General features: G+C 46.4%; 1 protein-coding gene across 1 annotated transcript in view; it reads right to left on the bottom strand.

Moving 5' to 3' along the window:
• Nucleotides 1-22,749, bottom strand: part of LOC310768526 (IgGFc-binding protein-like) — a 36,773-nt gene that overhangs the window by 4,286 nt on the left and 9,738 nt on the right. The window contains exons 8-17 of the mRNA XM_083626676.1: nucleotides 21,190-21,788; nucleotides 18,692-19,271; nucleotides 18,391-18,590; nucleotides 16,576-16,717; nucleotides 11,469-11,797; nucleotides 9,989-10,562; nucleotides 6,636-7,231; nucleotides 5,014-5,578; nucleotides 3,565-4,157; nucleotides 1,422-1,992 (exon numbers count right to left, since the gene is read on the bottom strand). Of these exons, the coding sequence (XP_083482802.1) occupies nucleotides 1,422-1,992; nucleotides 3,565-4,157; nucleotides 5,014-5,578; nucleotides 6,636-7,231; nucleotides 9,989-10,562; nucleotides 11,469-11,797; nucleotides 16,576-16,717; nucleotides 18,391-18,590; nucleotides 18,692-19,271; nucleotides 21,190-21,788 (4,749 nt within the window). The remainder of the gene's footprint in view (nucleotides 1-1,421; nucleotides 1,993-3,564; nucleotides 4,158-5,013; nucleotides 5,579-6,635; nucleotides 7,232-9,988; nucleotides 10,563-11,468; nucleotides 11,798-16,575; nucleotides 16,718-18,390; nucleotides 18,591-18,691; nucleotides 19,272-21,189; nucleotides 21,789-22,749) is intronic.

Raw genomic sequence — 22,749 nt, 5'->3', positions numbered from 1 at the left:
TACATGACCCCAGTCAAGCTTGCAAAAATTTACCATTTGCCTGATAATAAATGTTGGAAATGTAAAGAAAATGAAGGTACATTCTTTCACCTTTGGTGGACGTGCCCAAAGATTAAGGCTTTTTGGGAGATGATCTATAATGAACTGAAAAAGGTACTTAAGTACACCTTCCCTAAGAAACCAGAGGCCTTTCTCCTGGGCATGTCCGGCCAATTGGTGCCAAAGAAGGATAGAACTTTCTTTATGTACGCTACAACAGCAGCAAGAATACTCATCACATAGTATTGGAAGACACAAGACCTACCCACTCTGGAAGAATGGCAGATCAAGGTGATAGACTATATGGGACTGGCAGAAATGACGCAGAATCCGGGACCAGAGGAGAGAGACAGCGGAAGAAGACTGGAAGAAATTTAAGGACTATCTTAAGAAATATTGTAAAATTATTGAATGTTAGAAGGACGCTGGTTTAGAATTTATGTGGTTTTCAGCTGTAATGGATAAGTAAAAGAAAAAGAAAGGTCAAAATTTGAATGAGAATGAAGGGAAAGGATTTGTTGAATCAAATAAATTAGAAATTGGAATACAGAAAGGGGAGGTATGAGGAAGTCGGGGAAGTAAGTTATAAGAAAACAAGGGATTGAAAGTATACTTGTTTTTATTTTTGTTTGTGTGTATAATTTTTTTCTTTTTTTTTCTTGTATTGTTCTGTTTTTATATAATTTTTGAAACTTTAATAAAAATCTTTTTTTAAAAAAAAAATTCATCAGTATTTTAAGGCAAATTTCTCCAAAATCTGCACTACTTTTTCTTCTTTCACAAAGCAATTTCCCACAATGCGGTGCATTTCTAGATGCTATATTCACCAGCATATGCCTTTTAAAAAAAAATAAAAATAAAAATAATGCATGCCCAACCACAGTATGTGTATTTTTGTCCACATTACTTGGCTGGAGAACTGCATAGCAAAATTTGGAGGAGAGCAAAGTTTGTTTCAGTTTGTGCACTGTTAATGGCAAGTGTGAAGTAGGTAGGTTTGCCTTTAAATGCAAACTGAAATGAATGTTTCCTCCATCCCTAGGCGCTAGAGAGAGATATGGCAGGAAACAAGCCTAAGAGCAGTGTGGGGGGTTGGAGGGTTAAATAAAGTGATTGGCCCAAAGCTGTTCAATGAGTTTTGTTCGTTTGTTTTGCTGAATTAGGATATGAGCCTGCGCCTCTCCAGCCCTAGTTCTATGCTCTAACCACTGCACCGCACTGACTGTCAGGAAGGAGGGAGGTGGAAAACCTAGAGAGCGTGAACAGAGAGGAGACCTGCATTGGGTCCAGAACTGCAGGAAAAGCTGAGGAACCATAAAACGCTGCAGGCCTATAGTATGTACTGACCACCAATGGAGAAGAAGATCCACATATAAACTTACGGCAGAAGGAGGCTGTCCTCCATGCCTTGATGTTTGCTCCAGCTGCTTGGCACACAGCAACGTAGGCCTGGAGGCTCTGGCAGAGGATGTCCTTTGCCCCATGGGCAGCACACATGCCATGGAGACAGCGGTTATAGTACTCAGTCGGCTTTACCAGGGAGTGGCATTCGCTGAAGGGGCCTGACGCGGCTTGGATCAGCCCACAAGAGCTCTCGACCAGGTACGCCTTTGTCTCTGCAGCACCACACAAGGGACATTTATTCCTGCAGCCATCTGAGCAGCCGCCATTATTGAGCTCTACTTTCCAGGATGCCCCAAACTCTGTCACGTTCCCAGTGTTCTTCTCATCGGGAAGTTGGAATTCATCGCTCCTGTCACTGTTGAAGTTGCCACAAAGGCCACACATCTGACCTTGGTACACGCTGGGAACAGATACCAGAATGTAGCGGGAGGAATCATAGAGGACCTTTAGGCCAAAATCTGTCTGCAGGACAATATTCTTCCCCTCCTGATTTATCCAAATGTCTCTCCTGTCTATCACCAGCGGCAGGGCATGCATCTCTCCATCCACCTATGCAGATCAGACAGAAGAGAAAAGAAAAGTACATGGGCCGTTGTATTAGAATGAAGACAGACAATGGTGCAAGTTCATGTGTTTCTGGGATACAGCAGGGAGGGAAGCACAAGCTAGTCAGTTGAAGTATGGGAACTTCCTGCCCCAGGCCTCCCTGTTTGTACAAATTGGAACATCTAATAAGGAGGTGCATGAGCAGTAGTTACCACTTTGTACATTGCAGCATGTCGTTTTGTAAATGTGTAATTGTTTTTAAATTGCTGGTTCTATTCATACCTTGATAAATTTGATGTAGACATTTGATTTCATTTGATTTTGTCTCAGTGAATGCTTTGCATTGTTTGATGTAAACTGCTCTGATAACTGAGCAGTACACAAATCATGTTAAATAAATCTACAGCTTAGCCAAGTCTACCCAGGCATGTAATTTTTAAAACATGCATTTTTAAAAATTTACATCTGTTTTCAAATTGCTGATTTTATCTATACGTTGACACATTTTATGCCCATTTGTCTCTAATGTTTGATTTGAACCAGTATTTTATATTGCGTTACGTAAACCGCTTAGAAGTTTTAGTTGATTAAGCGGTATATTGTTAAATAAATAAATAAAATACACTGAGAATACAGAAATGGGAAGTCCAAATCACTCACACTTCCTCTTATCCTGCTGTAACCTGCAATGCTGGATGGAGAAATAGTTAAGAACCATACGCTGAACTTTTACGTTGGTGATAGGACCAGCATCAGTACTCTGAAGTATCCGGCAGATGTTGGGCCATGAGATCTTGGCAGAGCCCCCTACTGGTGCATGCCTTGGGACATTTTTTTTTAAGCATTCCTGTGCACCAGTCAGTGCTAAGCAGTTGCGTGTGTGAACTGCCATCTTAGCGTCACTTCGAAGCATTGTGGGAAATCTAAATGGCAGCTAAAACCAGACACCAGATGGTGCTTGGGATATTGCTATCTGCTGCTTCTCCTTCCTATAGGGGAGGGGACCAACCAGAAGGAACTTTGTTCAAGGCCCCCCTCAAACCTGGAGACAGCCCAGCCTGGTGGATATTCCATACAAGTTCTCCATAGTAGCTCAGTGGCAGAGCATCTACTTTGCATGCAAAAGGTCCCAGGTTCAGTCTCGAGGTAGGACTGAGACCTGTTGGCCATCAGTGTAGACCAGGCATAGGTAAACTTAGACCTCCAGATGTTTTGAGACTACAGTTCCCATCATGCCTGACCACTAGGGGTCCTGTTAGCTAGGGATGATGGGAGTTGTGGTCCCAAAACATCTGGAGGGCCGAGTTTGCCTATGCCTGGTGTAGACAATAATGAACTAAAAAGACCAATGGTCTGACTCAGTGTAAGACAGTTCCCTATGTACACTATTTCTTGGACTTGGCTGCAGACCTTTCAGACCTGGGGGAAATTAATGATGGAAGATCAACTGTGCCCAGTGGAAAGGTAACAGCGCTGCAAGGAAGTGGGAGACTTTCACATAGTGTCTCTATGTGATGTTCGTATGTGGACCGGAAGGAGACAACTTCCAGCAGATGAACAGAACAGGACACCTACCAGAACCTTCCAGGTCATTCCTTTCACAAGACTGATGGCGTAACCATGCACAGTGACAACAACCGTCTTCGGCACAACTTCACTGTCGCCTGACCCCTCATTCTCCACCACAACGGAAAAGTGTGCAAGCTCGGGATTCTTGCTGCAGACTTTGGCCAAGGTGTAAGTGCAAGAGCCGAAGAAGTTGAAGGTCTGTCCGTCAAAGGTAAGGTACTGGGTTCCTCCAGCCACGCTGCATTTGCCGCAGCTGATGGAGTGGCAGCCTTGGATGCCGTTCTCCACCCTGCACTCCTCTTGGGCCCCACAGGAGACCTTCTGACACTCCACAGCTCCGTTGTCTCCGCAGCGGCATCTTTCGTGGCAGGAGGCGCTGGGGACAAAACTGTCTCCCTTCTTGTAGTACCTGCCTTGGTACACACAGCCACAGTCCCCGACAGGGACGCACCGGTCTCCACTCAGGACAAACCCAGCATCGCAATAGCATCCCTCTTTGCAGGACATTTGACACCCATCTGGAGCCGAGAGGCCATGGCAGGTGACAGGGCAGCCATTGCCACAGAGATCATAGCGGGAGTTACGGGGGCAGGAAGGACCTGAAAGGAAACATCAGAGACCATGAACAGCTGAGGAGGAAAAGATGGGGTGGGGTGGGGGGTATCAATGCTAGGTGTTATCTTAGCCAGGTGGAATCAGCCAGGACTTTCTGTTCTGTCATGCACACACACAAAATCATCTGAATTAGTTTAATTTTAATAATCCCCTTCCCAACTTTGCCAGCCTGATTTTAAGCTAAAATGTATGTGCAGTGTATTATTCCTGCATTGCAGGGGCTTGGAATAGATGAACCTTGGGGTTCCTTCACACACTACAATTCCATGATTCTATGTCTGCCCCACCTATTACTGGCCCCTAGTGTTGCTGGGAACCATGGTTTGGCTGGTTGTTTCACCCACAAATTTAAGTTTAGTAAATGTATAAACTGCATTTTTAGAAAATGTTCTTCAGAATAATGTAAATAACCCATCTAAAGGTTAATTCAGAATATTAGGTGGTATCGAACTAAGTCATACACAGAATAAACTCAGTAATATCAATGGGTTGTACCCAATGCCAGTTCTACTCTGAGTAAACCGAAACCTGACTAAGTCAGGTCCATTATTTCTAGTGGATTTACTCTGAGTAAGTTAGATACAACCCACTCAACTGGTTATATAAGCCCATCAATTCCAATGGGTCTACTCTGAATATGAGAAGCCCATTGATTTCAATGGGTCTACTCCAAGCATGATTCCCCATTAAATACAACCACACTCCATGATAGTCTAAAAAGTTAGCTTGAGAACAATCAAAGCACCGCAGCACAAACTCTGCATGCTAGCAGCAATTTTAAACATCACTGTAGCCCAATTTAGATAAGTGCTACCCTGTTGAAGCAGATCCAATACTTACTGCATAAGGAGGCTGATCGCCATTGCCCGATCTGGATGCCTTGAGCTTGGCAGGCTGTCACGTAAGCACTGATGGCACTGCAGAGAGTCTCATGGTGGCCCTTGTATCGGCAGACATCAACAACACAATCCTCGAAGTAGGCTATTGCATCTATAGCTTTGTGGCACTGCTTGAATGGCCCATCCTTTCTGATGAGGATCCCACAGTACCGGTCCTCCTTGTAGGTTTGTTTCTGTGCTTCTTCACACACAGGGCAGTTGCTGGTGCATCCATTCCCACAACCAGGGATCTCGCCTATCTTCCAGCTCTCTGCAAACTGGTTGACATTGGCTGCTGGGCTCCCGCCCTTCATGATCAGATCATCACTGGAGTCCTGGTTGTCATTGCCACAGAGGCCACAAAGCGCGTTGCGGTAACTCTTGGGAACAGTGACGTGGACCAGTCTGTTCCAGCCAAAGGTCACGGTCAGATCAAAGTTGGTTATTACAAGGACATGGGCTCCGCTGATGTAGGCCTTCACCTTATCTTCGTGGTAGAAGGGCAAATCCACAAATACTCCATCCACCTAGAGGAGACAGAGAAAATGTTGCCAAGGTGCCAAAATATAGCCTGCCAACCCAAAGAAGGTGATAGAGGAGGGTGGATTAAGAACTTGACCAAAAGGTCTATTGCTGGGAAGGAGGAACCCATGGCACTTCAGATGTTGTTGAGCTTCATTTCTCACTACCATAAGCATTGCTCATGCTGACTGGAGAATAGGGGAGATAATGAGTAATTGTGTGGAGTTGTGAGGGTTGTTAAGGTTTAGATACAGGAATATTGTCCATGAGGGATAGCTCAGTCAGTAGATAATGTGACTCTTAATCTCAGGGTTGTGGGTTTGAGCCCCACATTGGGTAAAAGATTCCTGCATTGCAAGGGGGTTGGACTAGATGATCCTTGTGGTCTCTTCCAACTTTACAATTCTGTGCTTCTAAATGAACTAAATATGTCACAGCCTATGCTTGGGGGAAGGGCCTTAGGTGTTTTGTGGAACATCTGTCTTGCATGCAGATGATCCTAGGTTCAATCCCTGACACCTCCATGTGACTTGCAGGGTGAGTGTGAAAACTTTTCTGAAAACCTAGGCCACTGATGCCAGTCAGTATCAACAGTACTGAGCTAGATGGGTCAATTGATCTGACTTAATTTGAGGCAATTCCCTATGTTTATGGCTGCCTTTACTTTGCTACTGTAGCTGCTGCTTTAAGACCTAAATTACGTATGTAAGTAAATACTACTTTTGCTTCTTCACAAAAACAATGTCTATGTGCAGCTATTATTTTTAAAGGGGAGAAAAGGGGTAATACCAGGGAAAATCCACTCTGCCTTAAAGCATCCTGGATCATTGTTTCGAGGAGGTTAAACCAACCTTGTCTTTGCTTCCAAGTTTAAGCTGCAAAGGATAGTGCACTGCTGATCTCACTCTCATGAGCAAGGAAAGATAGTAGCTAAACAATATATCTTCTCCTAGTGCCTAAATCAATTCCTAAAGGAATTGCATCCCAATGACATCTGGAGGGCCACAGGGTCCCCATGCCTGCACTATCCCATACAATTTCTTCTCCCTATGTCCCCGATACCTTGATTGTGTGAGGGTGCTCCTGGCTGATCGTAACGGTTTTGTTGTAAATGTCCAAGGTAACCACAGAAGAGAAAGGCATCGTCTTACTGCCTTGGCTGTTCTGGATCGAGATGGTGAACGGAGTGAGAGTTGGGTCCTTGGAGCAGAGCCCAACCAGCTGATAGACGCAAGTGCCCGAAAAGTCATATCTCTTCCCATCGAAGGTGGTGTAGTGATGGTCCCCAGTTGCTGTGCAAGTGGCATAGCTGATGGGGTGGCAGCCCCGGATGCCATCCACCGTCATGCACCTTTCGCTAGCCTTGCAGCTGGCTGGACTGCACACCACCATGCCCAGGCTGGGATCACACCTGCAGCGAGAGCCACAGGTTTCATCGGCCCAGAACTCCTCCTCCGGCTTGTAGTAGAGCCCATTGTGAGTGCAGCCACAGCTCTTCATGGGGACGCACTTGTCAGTGCTGAGCACATAGCCTTGGTCACACTGGCAGGTTTCCACGCAGGGCTTATCGCATGTCGAAGGAGCAGATCGGTCAGAGCAGCTGGCTGGGCAGGCGTTTCCACAGGCCTCATAGTGGCTATTCTCAGGGCACGACAAAGCTGAAAGAGGGCAAAGCAACAAAGACTTTGCAACAAAAGGAGAGATCAAGTACCAGCACTGCCACCTCATGGCCATCTATCACTGTCTAACCTAGGTGTCAGAGACCAGACTGAGGATTACAGCTCTGATGAGGAATGGTGGGAACCTTCCCCTCTTGCTGCTCCTGACAGAAGCTCCCCAGGAACAGTGGAGCTGTATAGATTTAGAGAATTGGTTTGCAGAGGGACATAGTTCGGAGAACAACAGTTGGGCAGAGCTGAGCGGGGAACAGCTAGGAGAGAGGGATAACTGACTCCCCTTTGCTAGAAAGTGTCCAGCCTTTATCTCCAAGGGCAAGGAGAGCTGATAAGGTTGCTATGCAGAAGGCTCAGTGGTTGCGAGATCAGGTTGCCAGAAGGGAGAAGCGATGGAGATAACTTGAGGGGAAGTAGGAGGGACACTTAGTTGAGAGCACCTTTACTCCAAGAATGGCTGCGTTGTTCTTTTGCTGTGATCATTAAAACAATCTTAAACTGGTAAAGGCAAAGGTAAAGGGACCCCGGTCATTAGGCCCCAGACTCTGGGGTTGCGGCGCTCATCTTGCTTTATTGGCCGAGGGAGCCAGTGTACAGCTTCCAGGTCATGTGGCCAGCATGACTAAGCATTCTGGCGAACCAGAGCAGTGCACGGAAAAGCCATTTACCTTCCCGCTGGAGTGGTACCTATTTATCTACTTGCACTTTGACATGCTTTTGAACTGCTAGGTTGGAAGGAGCAGGGACCGAGCAACGGGAGCTCACCCATTGTGGGGATTTGAACTGCCGACCTTCTGATCGGCAAGCCCTAGGCTCTGTGGTTTAGACCACAGTGTCACCCACATCACCTCAAACTGGTAAGGGACTCTAATTACTTTCTTCTGCTGATGCACGGCCAAAGGGTGGCGGGGAGGAAGCCATTTCTCCAGAGCCTGACACTAGGGATAGGAGAGAGAGGACAGACAAAGACCACCTCAGGGTCTGCTTCAGCAAGTCTATCCTCTCCCTACCTGCACAGGATCTGTCATCCACAATCAAGTGGGAAGGATTACATGAGACAAGGAGGCAGGCAAAGACCACCCCAGAGCCTGCTCCAGGTAGACTACCCCCTCCACCACCAGCACACTTCCACAAAGCCACCTGTCATAAACTGCTCTGTGGGAAGGACTGGAGGAGAGAGGGGGAAGCAAGCAAAGACCATCTCAGCTCTTGCTCTACCTCCTCCACCCCAGAGGGCAAGCTGTCTTCTGCAGTAGTGGATGGTGTGGTGGCTGCGGTGCACACCTGAACTCTGGTCAGTTTCATCACTGCTGTTTCCTGGGAGGTTGAGACTGGGGAGTGAAATCACCGTGGTGCAATTTTATTTTATTTTTGCACTGCACTGACCTCACCACCTCCATTCTTGCCCTCATCCTCCTGTTGAGCAGCATTGATGCAACCAACCAGAGGTCAAGGAAGCGCCACTGCCCCACCATGGCATTCGCTACGGGTCCCGTGGGAAGAATTTCAGGAGCAATAAAAGGGAAGGTACATACGACTTCTGGCTAGACTGTCCTTTCCGCCACCCACTATAGGGCCATCTGCCAGCCACTATCCTTTGGAAAGGATCCTGGTGACTTTTTAATATGTTGATATTGTTTGCGTTTCTGAATATATATATATATTAAAGTTAATGTTGCCTTCAAGCTGTCTGAGAAGGATTTGTCTCTAGAAAGGCAGTATATGAATAACTGTAATTAATAAACACATATAAGTTAAATCATGGGGCAAGCAGTGATGCTCCAGAGATTCAGTTTCTGTGACTTCTTTGGAAACTGACCTGGTCCACTCCTGCCATAACTACGTGCAGAGCAGAACAAAACGATCCTTCAGATTTCAATCTTCAAATTTTGAGTTAGTTTTCGGCTCAAAAAAATTAACATAATTTGTTTTAAAATACAGATATATTAGAATACATTATGTTTATAAATGCATATGTTGAGAATATATGCATTTCAATATGTATTTTTTAATGAAACATATGTTTAAAAATGTGTTTCAATATGAAATTTGTGCAGCCTCTACCTCTCCCTCGAGCAAACCGTGAGTCGCATGAGACAGAGCATGAGCAGAGATTCAGTATACCTGAAGGAGCGTCTCTACCCCCATCGTTCTGCCCAGACACTGAGGTCCAGCGCCGAAGGCCTTCTGGCGGTTCCCTCGCTGCGAGAAGCCAAGTTACAGGGAACCAGGCAGAGGGTCTTTTCAATAGTGGCACCTGCCCTGTGGAACGTCCTCCCACCACATGTCAAAGAGAAAAACAACTACCAGACTTTTAGAAGACACCTGAAGGCAGCCCTGTTTAGGGAAGCTTTTAATGTTTAATAGACTATTGTATTTTAATATTCTGTTGGCAGCCGCCCAGAGTGGCTGGGGAAACCCAGCCAGATGGGCGGGGTATAAATAATATATTATTATTATTATTATTATTATTATTATTATTATTATTATTATTCAGACTTAGCACTAAACCAAACCATGGCTGAGCCTTGGGTAGCATGGCAGCAGCTGCAGGGCTGTGCAGGGAACAAAGCAGCCATGATTCCCCCCAACACACACTCTGCAAGCCTGCACGTTTGTTCTTTCATGCTTAGCCGTGGTTTAGCTTAGCAAACTGGCCCAATGAAACTTTGTTGGGGATCAGCATTTGAGGACTGGGAGCACAATGCAGGGGAGCTGCTTCCCTCCCTGACTCATTCTCACCGCAGCCGCTCCGTGCTCTCCATTCGTGGATGACCACGCCTTCCTTGCGACAGTCAGTAGCATAAGCTTCCAGCGCTTTGCACAGGATGTTTTTGGCCCCGTGGTTGAGGCAGACGTCATAGAGGCAGCTGTCAAAGAAGTTGTCGGGGCTCAACTTGTCATGGCATTCGCGGAAGGGTCCCTCTCCCAGCTGGGTGAGAAGCCCGCAGAACTCCTCACTTCCAAAGAGCTGCCGTTGGCTCTCTTCACACGTCGGGCAGTTCCCATCGCAGACATCCCAGCAGAAAGGGTCACGGTCGTTCACCTTCCAGCTCTTAGCCCACTCCACCTCAGAAGCAGGCTTGTGGCCTGCGGGCGTCACCATCTCGTCATCTGGGTTTTGGTTGAAATTCCCGCAGAGGCCGCAGATGGTGCCGTAGTAGCTGCTGGGCAAAGTGACCTCCAGGATCATGCTCCAGTCGAAAGTCACCACCAGGCCAAAGCTGGTTTGCAGCACAGCGTTTAAGCCACTCTGGAAGAGCCACAGCTTCCCGTCCTCCAAAGTTACAGGCAGGCTTGTGATGATACCGTTCAACTGTAGGCAGGGGAGAGAAAGTCATCAGTACACTAGTTTCTGAAATAGCGCCCTCGATTGCCAGCTTAGGACCCTGACACTGTCTCCCACTGCCTGCAAAACTGCCCTTTACATGAGCATCCTTGGCACACATCCCTTAACTGTTCTCCAGTCCCTGTCATAAACACCCCTCCTGGACCAGATATGTACCCTGTTTGTAGGCAAAAATAAAGTCACTATCTAGGACCTGGGAGACCAGGGAAATAAATGCAATAACTAAATAAAGGTAACAACAACAACAACAACAACAACAACAATGGTTTGTTTGTTTGTTTGTTTGTTTGTTTTTAAGTTGTCGGCACTCACCATATAGTTGTTACAGTAAGTACATTTTAACATTTCGGAGGGGGGAAAGCTGCCGGTACTGCATACCCTTGAGTAGCCCAGAAAATAAAGCACTGAATAATAATCAGGGTTTTTTTGCATTTATATTTGTTTATTTAATATGTCAAAATGATTGTTTGCTGTATCTGTATTATGATGTCCTATGACATTCATACATCCATATTCATTCATACACCCATATAAAATTCAGTGAATATAGCATTTATTTTTCCATGCTAGGGTTGGGCAAATATGTTGGTTTTTGTTTCTCTCCGTTTCTCATTTTCCCAGCATAATTTTATTCCCCCAAATTTCCACACTAGTGTGTGTGGAAGTGTTGCCGGGAAAGTGTATGTTCTGGGAAGAGTCCCAAGGGCCCAATGGATAGGCTTGCAAGATCACATCTGTCTCTCAGGTTCACTATCAGGAACACCCCAGAGGGCTTTTCTCCTCTGTAGCATGTCCTGATGTATGTAGATTCCCCTTGGGATCCTTCTCAACTCCACAGTTCTGTAATTCTAAGACACCACTGCAAAGACTCACCCGGATTCTGCCCGCTTCCTTCCTGCGGATGGAGATGCTGTGCCCATAAACATAGATATTGGCCTGTCTCACGTAGGACATGGTCTGGCTCCCTCGGTGATCATTCTTTGCCTCCACCGTGAACGGCACCAAGGTGGTGTCATTGCTGCAATACTTGGCAATTGTGTAGGTGCAGGTGCCCTGGAAGTCAAAGTCCTTCCCGTCGAAAGTGTGGTAGTGCGGGTCTCCCCAGCCCCAGCAGGTCTCGTTGTAATTCGGGACGCATGTTGCTTTGCCATCCTCCAGCTTGCACGTCTCCTTGGTCCGGCACTTTAAGGCTTTGCAAGGATCTAAAATGAAAGAAAGGAACCATTGTGGGCTCGATGCAGGAGCAGAAGCCTTTGGAAAAAGAGGTGTACATGTTGGAATCTTCAAAGCCTTGTCAGAGGAATTTGGCCACTCTCCAGGTGCCCGGCTTGATTCCTTGTTGATCTCCCCCATCAGCGACTCCCGGCAAGACAAGGCGAGATCTCTATCGGCCGATCCTTCCCAACGTGAGAAGAACACAACCATCCCTCCTCCCTCATTCCCCAGGGAGGGGAGAGAGACAGACAGAAATGTATTTACATGCCTTTATTTCTGTCTTTCCAGCAGTGCAGAGGAAACATGTCTGCACCCTCTTTACAGCAATAGCAGAGAGGGAATAACTCCACCCATGTACTTCTGGTACAGGGTCATGTTACACTCTGAGCTAACATCCGGTGCTCAGTGCACAGAATAGACTGTCCCTTGTTCCCACGGTACAGTCCCATAACATCAACATCCTGTTTGGCTTTCCAGCCATCTGGAGCACTCAGCAGCATTGCTCCTTTTTCGTAACAACCTCCCCCAAAAGAATCAATGCGTGTTGCAGCAAGCAAAGCGTGATCCAGAGAAGAAAACAAACAGTTGTTAAACACATAACACTCCCCTGTTGTTTCAGTTCCACCCTTGGAACTACTCGCCACTGGTTTCCCCAGTGTACCTCTCTGGTTGTCTGGCTTCCAAGGAATGAGTGCATCTGCATTACCTTGGCTAGCAACTCTCTGTTGTGTCTTTGTCTCTGACTTAGACACAGCTCCAACCTGTCCTCGGTTGTGTACAACAGCAACACATGCAACAGCTAAGTTAGCAAACTCTTCTGAGTACCTTTTGGGTGGTTGAGCCTTTGTAACTCTCTCAGACCTGCGTAAGAGGTGCTGATCCTCTCTGCTCACTGGTTCAGTCTCAGGACTCTTAGGAGAACCAGTTCCAATAGCAAACAGTGGTTCATCCTTCACCTGTGAAGGTCTATCCATTGTGTGAGATTTCCTCTCAATGACTGTGACAACTGAGCTCTCTGAGCTATCACTGTCACTCTCAGTACCACTGTAATCTGTAAAATCATCATCATCATCTGACTCGTCCTCTGTGGGAAATGTGTGTACTTTCACTCTCTCCTGTTCAGGAACACTCTCTAGAAATTTTGTGAGAATCACCTGACCAGATTCAGACAAAATTACTCTGTAGAGACCCTTTTCATATCCCACAAAAATGCCTCTGGCATTCTTTACTCCACCTGGAGCTTCTGTCCTCACATGAGACCCAAAAACCTTGAAATGGGCAACAGAAGGTTTTCTCTGGAACAGTTTCTCAAAAGGAGAACTTCCCAACTCTCTTGAAACCTTTCTCACCCACGCATGACAATACGACATGAGTGACTCCGCCCAGAACTCATGTGGCAGATGTGAACTAAGCAATTGCGCATTCATCCCCTTTTGCAATTCTTTGTTCACCCTTACACAGACACCCCTGTTCCACGCTTCCGCTGAAACAGCAACCTTGTGTCTAATTCCTTTCTTCTGCAGGAACCTCTGGAAGTCCTGTAAAAGAAAAATCTGCTTCTCATCTGTCAAAAGACAATCAATGTTAGCATCGTGCATCTTTTCAACCTTGTCACAAAACTCCTGAAACCTTTCCAAGGCTTCCTGTGGCCTCTTTAACACATAAACCCAGACAAAGTTAGAGAAACGATCCACACACACAAGATAAAATCTTGCATTGCCTCTAGATGGTTCTAGAGGACCAATCACATCAGCATACACCCGCTGAAATGCTCTGTCGACCCTGGCCACCTTCTTGGCGCTCGTTTTGGTCACACCTGCAAGAGAAATCAAGTTAGACTCAGAATTACATTCCATGTAATCACTTTGCTCAAAGTCCAACAAATACAGTCCATCTTTCTCTCTGGCAGAAAGATACAACTCTCCATCTTTGAAGATCTTGCAGCTCTCAGCATCATAGGACAGTTTCAGTCCTTTCTTTGCAATCTGCGAAACACTCAGCAGATTGAACTTCAATTCAGGAACCAAGTAAACATTGTGTATAGTCAGGTTCAGACTCTTAAGATACACAGTTCCAATCCCGGTCGCCTCCAGCTCCTGACCGTTGGCTTGTTTCACAGCGAAGCTTTGCTTCTTAAACGTCGAAAAGAGCTGCTTGTGCGGAGACATATGCACAGTACAGCCCGTATCGATTATAAAAGAGTGTCCAACTTCTGGCGTAGTTCCTTTCGCCATCAGGGCCTTTGCAGGTTTCACCGAAGACTTGGTACGACCTTTGCCTGCTGCCTCAGGCTTTGCTGAGCGGCCCTTCGCTCCTTTTGGCTGGCGTGGCTTCTTGCAGTTCCGCTGAAGATGCCCAGCCTGTCCATAATTGTAACATCGGACAACGTTCAAAGCTACAGCAGTCTCTCCAGTAGCAACATCATTGGGGGAATTAGAACTCCGTTCTTCCCTCCCCCTGTCCTTGGCATCCATTTTGAATCCAAGTCTCAGCTCTTCACCCTCGAGCTAGTAAAATCCAAAAGCTCTTTTGAGCTGTTTTTCTGCCTCTCTCAGGCAGGCAATCTGCAAGCTGTCTCACTGTCCTTGCAAAGAAGCGAATTCAAAACAACTTTCGCCTTCCCATTGCTCTGACTGAGCCAGCCCCAGGTGTCAGTAACTTTCCACGCCGACTGACGGTCGTTGCCTAGCAACTGTGCATACCTCTTCATCCTTATCTCGCCACAAGAATTTCTGGTATGCAAGCCTAGCTCTCAGAGCTGTTTTTCCAAACGCAGCTCTCCTGTGAACCAGAGAATCAATCTGCATTCACACTTTTAGCCCGATATTCAGCATACCTTTTCGGGGCTCCGATGCTTGGAAAACACCCCCTCTTGGTGTCCAGCCGTCTGTTCAGCTTCTGGCTGCAATGCAGACGTTATCTTCCTCCCTTGGTGCAGAGGATGGCACACGATCCATCAACCTCTCACCTCTCATGCTGATTCCCATGGATCAGATAACCAGCAGCAATGCTACCATATCTTGTGATCTTCAAAGCCTTGTCAGAGGAATTTGGCCACTCTCCAGGTGCCCGGCTTGATTCCTTGTTGATCTCCCCCATCAGCGACTCCCGGCAAGACAAGGCGAGATCTCTATCGGCCGATCCTTCCCAACGTGAGAAGAACACAACCATCCCTCCTCCCTCATTCCCCAGGGAGGGGAGAGAGACAGACAGAAATGTATTTACATGCCTTTATTTCTGTCTTTCCAGCAGTGCAGAGGAAACATGTCTGCACCCTCTTTACAGCAATAGCAGAGAGGGAATAACTCCACCCATGTACTTCTGGTACAGGGTCATGTTACACTCTGAGCTAACATCCGGTGCTCAGTGCACAGAATAGACTGTCCCTTGTTCCCACGGTACAGTCCCATAACATCAACATCCTGTTTGGCTTTCCAGCCATCTGGAGCACTCAGCAGCATTGCTCCTTTTTCGTAACAGTACATCACCGCATGGTCGTTGAACACATGACGCCCTATGGTGACAGCCCAGGTCCATTTCAATGACTTGTGAGTCTATGTGTACAGATGGTTGTGTTTTGGGACTGCTCCAGAAGTTAACCAGAACTTCTATGATCAGAGCCAGATGTTCTGAAAGGCAATCCATGTACAACAGTGCCCTATGGGCATAAACATGTGAAAGACAGGCACACGATCCCAGAACACATTAAGGTGTGCATTCAATGGCAACTCCCCAATGGATGCTCAGTGTGTGCATCACCACAGCCTTCATCATGCCAAGTGCTACATTTATTACTCTGCATGCAGCAGTTCTGGTGGGAGCTGAGACTAGGGAGGGGCAGATCTGTCGTTTTCAGTTTTTCTCAGTTTCTCATACAGTGGTACCTCGGGTTACATACGCTTCAGGTTACATACGCTTCAGGTTAGAGACTCCACTAACCCAGAAATAGTACCTCGGGTTAAGAACTTTGCTTCAGGATGAGAACAGAAATCGTGCTCTGGCGGCGCAGCAACAGCAGGAGGCCCCATTAGCTAAAGTGGTGCTTCAGGTTAAGAACAGTTTCAGGTTAAGTACGGACCTCCAGAACGAATTAAGTACTTAACCCGAGGTACCACTGTATTTCCAATCTTAAATTGTTTTCCATATCAGTTTATGATTTTTCTTAAGAAGCCCTCATGAAACCAGCATGCTAGTGTATATTTCCCCCAGTATGTACCTATTTATGCAAGTTTGCTTAATATGCACAATTTTGCAAGTAATTTCCCCTACTATTTTTGCACGCCGTGTAAAATGTATGCATTTTACATACATTTTACCTATTTGTATGCATTCCGTACACATTTCTAGATTCAAGCTGTAAATCTAGAATAACGTCTTTCCATTGCACATAATTTATATTATTATTATTCACTCATGCTCTGTGCTTCTTGATATTATGACCATTTATAATTGTTCTTAATATGCTTATTTTTAATGGTTATATTTAGTGTTGTTCATTTTGGACCACTTTGGGCACAATTGTGGAAAAGCGGCATACTTCTAAGCTGACAATGGCTTCCCTGGAGGACTGCATTGCAAAATTCAGAGAAGACTGGACATGAAAGGATGGCTTTGTTTCAGTTTGCATATTGTTTCAGGATGTGTGGATTAAGTAGTTTCATCTTGGAATGCAAACTAAATTGACACCCCCCACCCCATCCCTAGTTGAGACCTGGGTCAGCCAGGTCCTCAAATTGTCCTTCTGAAAATGCATCCAGCCTCTCACCTTTATTGACGCAGCTCATGACCCCATCCTGGACCTCGCAGACCTCATCGCTGGTGCAGCTGTGTGACTTGCAGGTGACTCCCCGGCCTGGGACGCAGCTGCAGATTTGTTGGCATTCATTCAGCAGGACCTTCTCATGGGGCTGCCGGGGCATTTGCCAAGGGGAAAGCAAACCATTAAATGACCAACCACCATAGCCTTTACTGGTAAGCACATATTTCAGTTACGTGAAGGCCAAACTGAGGAACAGGTTTCCCAAACCATATGTGCTCTACCTGCGATATCGCTTCCCCTTCTTCCAGATCATTCTAGAAAGAGAACTCAAGAATCAAGGCTCCCATATATGGATATATCGTGGTTACAATCTGCTAGTTTGATGTAGTGGTTAGAGTGTTTGACCAGGACCTGGGAGACCAGGGTTCAAACCACCACTTGGTCATTAAACTCACTGGATGACTTTGGGCCATAGAGATTCAATTTTGGTGGAGGAGAAATGAACCACCCATGAGAGGAACCTGCAGAAAAATAGTAGCAGCCCTAAAGGGATGCCATTTCCCCAATCTCAGTGCCAATGTGGCCATTTGCAGCTTAGAGTCTGCCTTCTTCTGGAAGATAAGAAAATATCTGGCCAATTACTAAATGGCCTCGTCCCAGTATACCTGAAGGAGCATCCCCACCCTCATCATTCAGCCCAGACACCGAGGTCCAGCTCCGAGGGCCTTCTGGTGGTTCCCTCACTGCGAGAAGTGATGTTACAGGGACCAGGCAGAGGGCATCCTTGGTAGTGGCACCTGCCCTGTGGAACGCCCTTCCATCAGATGTCAAGGAAATAAACAACTATCTAGCTTTTAGAAGACATCTGAAGGCAGCCTTGTATTGGGAAGTTTTTAATGTTTGATGTTTTGTCGTATTTTTAATATTCTGTTGTGAGCTGCCCAGAGTGGCTGGGGAAACCCAGCCAGATGGGCGGGGTATAAACAAACTATTACTACTAGTAGTAGTAGTAGTAGTAGTAGTAGTACTGAGTTCTGTTTACTGTTTGCCAATGCTTGGTGCTTGTGTGATGCAAGACCTTGGATAGCCACTGCATGAAGAATACAAAACTGGGATAGGCTCAGTCATACAACTGGAAGGTACCTCATAGGTCACCTAGTTCAACTCACTGCCAAGGCAGAAAATTCATTGCTACAGCATCCCTGATAGGTGGCCATCCAGACTCTGCTTAAAAACCTCTAATGAAGGAGCAACCACCACCTTTGTGCCATCATCATGTTCTTCCAAATGTTTAGGCTACATCATTTTTTTCTTGGAATTTGAACCTATTGGTTTGTGTTCAGCCCTCCGGAGCAACAGAAAATAAATGTGGCTCATCAGAATGAACCTCTGAGGGCCACTCCCTTCTGGGCAATGTTCTGAGGGCCACATGTCAGAGGTGGGCAGGGCCAGGGCAAAAGTGGGTGGAATTTAAATATAAACTAATTTCACCTTTGTACAGTAGTCTAGTTCCCACACACGCTCACACATTCCTCTCTATCCTCCATCCAGACAAGAAAGAGGCATTATGAGTTCAAGGACACATTCTAGCCAGGTAAAAACACTCAAGGAAGGTGTGAAGCAGGGCCAGTGAGGGGGTGTGGCCTGGGGAGAGGGGAGTGTCCTGGGGGGCAGATAGAGAAGCCTGGAGGGCCACATTTAGCCTCTAGTGCTAAGGTTCTCCACTCCTGGTTTAATAGCCCTTTAAATAGCTGAAGAGGGAACTTCCTACCTTGCACTTGTTCAAAGCAATGCAACACTATCTCCTTTAGGGGAAAGCACCTTATAATATGTTCCATTGTCATTGCACCCACAGGTCTCCACTGTGACGCAGCCGAGGCCATCAAAGAAGAACCCGTCCTCACACTGGCAGCCCTCTGCACATGTCCCAGGGCATATTCTGGAGTCGGTGATCCCAGCACAGTGAGTGGAGCAGAGATCAGCACAGAGTGAATACTTGCTGTTTGAAGGGCAGCTGAGAGCTGCAACAGAGAGAGTACATGGTACATGATACATGACATTTTTTTTTTTTTTAAAAAAGATATTTATTATAATAATACTACCCATAGTTTTCAGTACTCACGACAGAAGGATGGACTCCTCCAGGTCTGGACGGGGATCCCGGCTTCTTGGCAGGCAGACGTGTAGCTCTGGATATTCTGACACAAGGCCTCGCTGTCCCCATTGCCCAGGCACACATCGTAGATGCAGTCGCTGAAGTACACACTGGGGTCCACCTTTGCATGGCAAGCACTGAAGGGGCCATCAGGTGCAGTGAGGATCCCGCAATAATGGCGCTGTTTGAAAACCTCCTCCTTCTTTTCCTCGCAGGCTGGGCAGCTGCTCCCAGAGCACCCATCTGAGCAAGGTCCAACTGCCCCAGGGACTGAAACCTTCCAGGCAGCACCAAATATAGCTACATCAGAGGTTGTCTTGCCATCAGGGAGCAGGAAGTCGTCTTCCTTCTTCCTGTTGTAGTTCCCACACAGGCCTTGCATTTGGTTCCGGTAGCTTCCTGGGACGGTGATTGTCACACGGTAAACCAGGTCATAGCTCACAATGAGACCAAAGTCGGTTTCTATCAGGACTTTAGTGCCATGCTGATAAGCTCTGAGACGTCCACCAGAAAATTCAACGGGTAGGGAATGAAACACTCCGTTCACCTGGAAGAAGGGGACATGCTGTCTCTAAGGGCAGGTGTTCAAAGGACACAAAACTGGTCTCAGGGATCTTTGACCCTCCAGCAATACACCCTTCTCTCACAAGTTTTGTTGAACTCCACCCAAGCTGACATTTTCAGAGGATTTGCATGCACAGGGGCATCTTGTGAATGGTTCAATATGTAACAAGCTCATGAGCAAAGTTATCTTTAAGATCTGTTGGAAAGCAAATTCTTGTGTATATGTATAGACATATACATACATATACATATACATATATACATACATATACATAGACATATCCACTCACAAGGATCCATTCATATGCAAATCTAGTGTGCAAATTGTATTATTGGAACTTGGCAGAAGGTCATACTTCCTGGACGCTAAGGAAGACATATTGTATTATAACAGCCCCATCTCGGAGTTGCTGAATTGGTGGCTCTTGTGCGTAAGACACTCATCACTGGTTATTATTGAGTAGTGCAACCCCTTCAGCACAAAAACTACAGGACCACAGCTTAGTGGTAGTGTCCATGATTTGCATGCAAAAGGTCCCAGGTTCATTCCCCAGCATCTCCAGGTAGAGACTACCTGTCTGAAATGCTGGATAGCTGTCCTATGTCATTGCAGAGCAAATAATACTGAGCTGGATGGACCAAAAGTTTTACTCAGTATAAGGCAGCTTCCTTTGGCCTAACCAAGGTCAAATGCATCTGTGGTCTTCTTGGGATATACTAATGTAGAATTAGAGCCATGATTAAAGTACTGGTCTTCCCCCCCCCAAGTCTGAATTTATTCAGTGAATAGATCTCATGTTCAAATGTAGCAGCTGAATTTTTCATTGAAATGATAGGGCTGTAACTTTTCATTGGCTTAAGCAATAGCTTTATTAATGTTTAATTGACTTAAGATGTTCAGGAGATAATATATACAGCTAGCTATGTTTGCATGAGCTCCTGGCCATTGCACTTTGTGTACAAAAGTGCAAATATATGTTAGCACCACTGAGGAGATAAAATTGCCAAGTGAAACAAAAAATGACACAATTAAAAATTCAGAGAGGATAGTTGTGACTCTTATTTTAAACATACACATGTGTGTGAGTGTTAGATGTAATTCCTTATAATTAGCTGTATAAAATGAACTGTAAATGGCAAACTCCATCCGATGTGAACTGTCTGGACAAATACCTGGATCAGAACACAGTTATCTGTCAGCTCTCACACACCTCTGAATTTGGCGACGCAATTCTTGGCTCATAAATACCCCAAATGCATATACAACATCAGGTGTAGGCAGTGCTATTTTTCTAGAGAAAGAGGTGCCGGAACTCACCATGAATATCTCCCTTGTTCTCTTATAATAGCAATGGCGCCCACCTGAGAGGTGCCAGAACTGAGTTCCAGTGAGTTCTGGCAGGAAAAAAGCCCTGGGTGAATGTAATGAGCAGGTGGATGTAACTTGGCCGAAACAGCCTGGTCTGCCTAATTAGGCATCCCCACCCTACAATCTAAACAAATGTAGTATAAACACCAACAACTGGGAAACACTGGCCTGCGAGCGCTCCAATTGGAGAACAGCCTTTACCAAAGGTGCCATGGACTTTGAAGACGCTCAAACTCAGGATGAAAGGGAGAAACATGCTAAGAGGAAGGCACACTTGGCAAACCCTCACCGTGATCAACTCCTGCCCGGAAACCAATGTCCCCACTGTGGAAGGATGTGTGGATCCAGAATTGGCCTCCACAGTCACTTACGGACTCATTGTTAAAACCGTGTTTATGGAAGACAACCTTACTCAGTTACAAGTGATTGCCAAAGAAGAAGAAAGAAGAAGACCCTTGGAGTTAAAATGGAGAAGTATGTGCACTGCCTGGAGCTTCTTGGATAAGATCATGGGCAGCATGCAGACACCTACCTTGATCTGTCCCTTCTTGTTCTGGATCAAAGTAAGTGTGGTGCCATAGACTTCCACAGAGACCATCTTGGTGACCGAGGCTTTTCTGCTCCCCCAGGCCTCATTTTCTTCAGTGATGGTGAAAGCCTTCAAGTTCTTCTTGTCTGTGATGGCAGCCTTAGCAAGAACATAGGTGCAGGTGCCCTGGAAGTTGAAGCGTACTCCATCGAAGGAGATGTAATGGGGATCGCCAGAGACTGAGCAAGTGGCTGAGCCAACAGGGTGGCATTTATGGACGCCGTCCACTGCCCTACACTCCTCGCCAGGGCCACAAGAGGTTTCCTTGCAGGCAACCGCTCCACCAGCCTGGCACACACACTCCACGTTGCACTTGCTGGTTGGGTAGAAGGTTTGCCCAGCTGTATAGTACCGTTCCTGGTAGACGCAGCCACACTGAGACATGGGGACGCAGCGGTCGCCGCTGAGCACAAAGCCTTCATCACAGACACAGCCTTCTGCACAGTGTGCTGAGCAAGGCAGAGGGGAGTAGAGGCTGCTGCAGGTCTGTTGGCAGCTCCTGGCACAGAGCTCATAGTGGCTGTTTCGGGGACAGACTGGCTCTGGAATGGGAGGGTTAGGAAATGCATTTCCCATCAATATCACGAACTTTTCTATTTCCGTTACTACACCGGAGACTAACATAAACCCAGGCTGTTGTGACAGTGTTGCTCCCCCTGTTTCCAATGTTTGGGGTGTGAGTGCTGTTGCTTATGTAGCCAAAGCTGCATCACCCACCCATACAGGAAAGGGAGATGTCAGCAGGCTCAGGAGAACCTTAAGGGGCAACCCACCTGCCCTAAACAGCCCAATGGAGACAGAGCACGCTCAGGGGGCCACAGATTAATGGCTGCCTGTTGCAGATGTGGAAAACTGTGAGAGAGTGAAGAGGAAATGGAAGGGTTGGAACCAGGGCTGAGGGCTGTCTCAGCAGGCAGATGCTGGGAGATGGAGAGGAATGAGACATGGGAGGAAAGAGCAATATGTAGGGACAGGAAAATCTGCCAATTCTGGTTTCTCATTATTCCAATGTTAAACCCAGTTCTCCATATTTCCACATCAGTTTGCACCCCCCCTTAAAAAACAATGCCCAAATGTTCCCACAAACATTCTTCAGCATTTTAGAGCAACTTTCTCCTTATACAGTGGTACCTCAGGTTACATACGCTTCAGGTTGCATACGCTTCAGGTTACAGACCCAGAAATAGTGCTTCAGGTTAAGAACTTTGCTTCAGGATGAGAACAGAAATTGTGCGGTGGAGGCGCAGTGGCAGTGGGAGGCCCCATTAGCTAAAGTGGTGCTTCAGGTTAAGAACAGTTTCAGGTTAAGAACGGACCTCCGGAACAAATTAAGTACTTAACCCAAGGTACCAGTGTATATTTTAACGCAACTTTCCCTTTTATAGCATATTTTTTCTTGTGTTATTGTCATTGATATATCCATTTGTTATCCTTTACCCTACCTAATATATGCATTTCTGAGCACATTACTTGGCTGGAGAAATTGGAAAAGTATAGATTTTG

Source organism: Podarcis filfolensis, assembly GCF_964270895.1.
Source record: "Podarcis filfolensis genome assembly, chromosome: 8".
NCBI classification, from domain to species: domain Eukaryota; kingdom Metazoa; phylum Chordata; class Lepidosauria; order Squamata; family Lacertidae; genus Podarcis; species Podarcis filfolensis.
The sequence above is the reverse complement of the archived record's forward strand: the minus strand, read 5'-3'. Positions and strand labels throughout refer to the sequence as shown.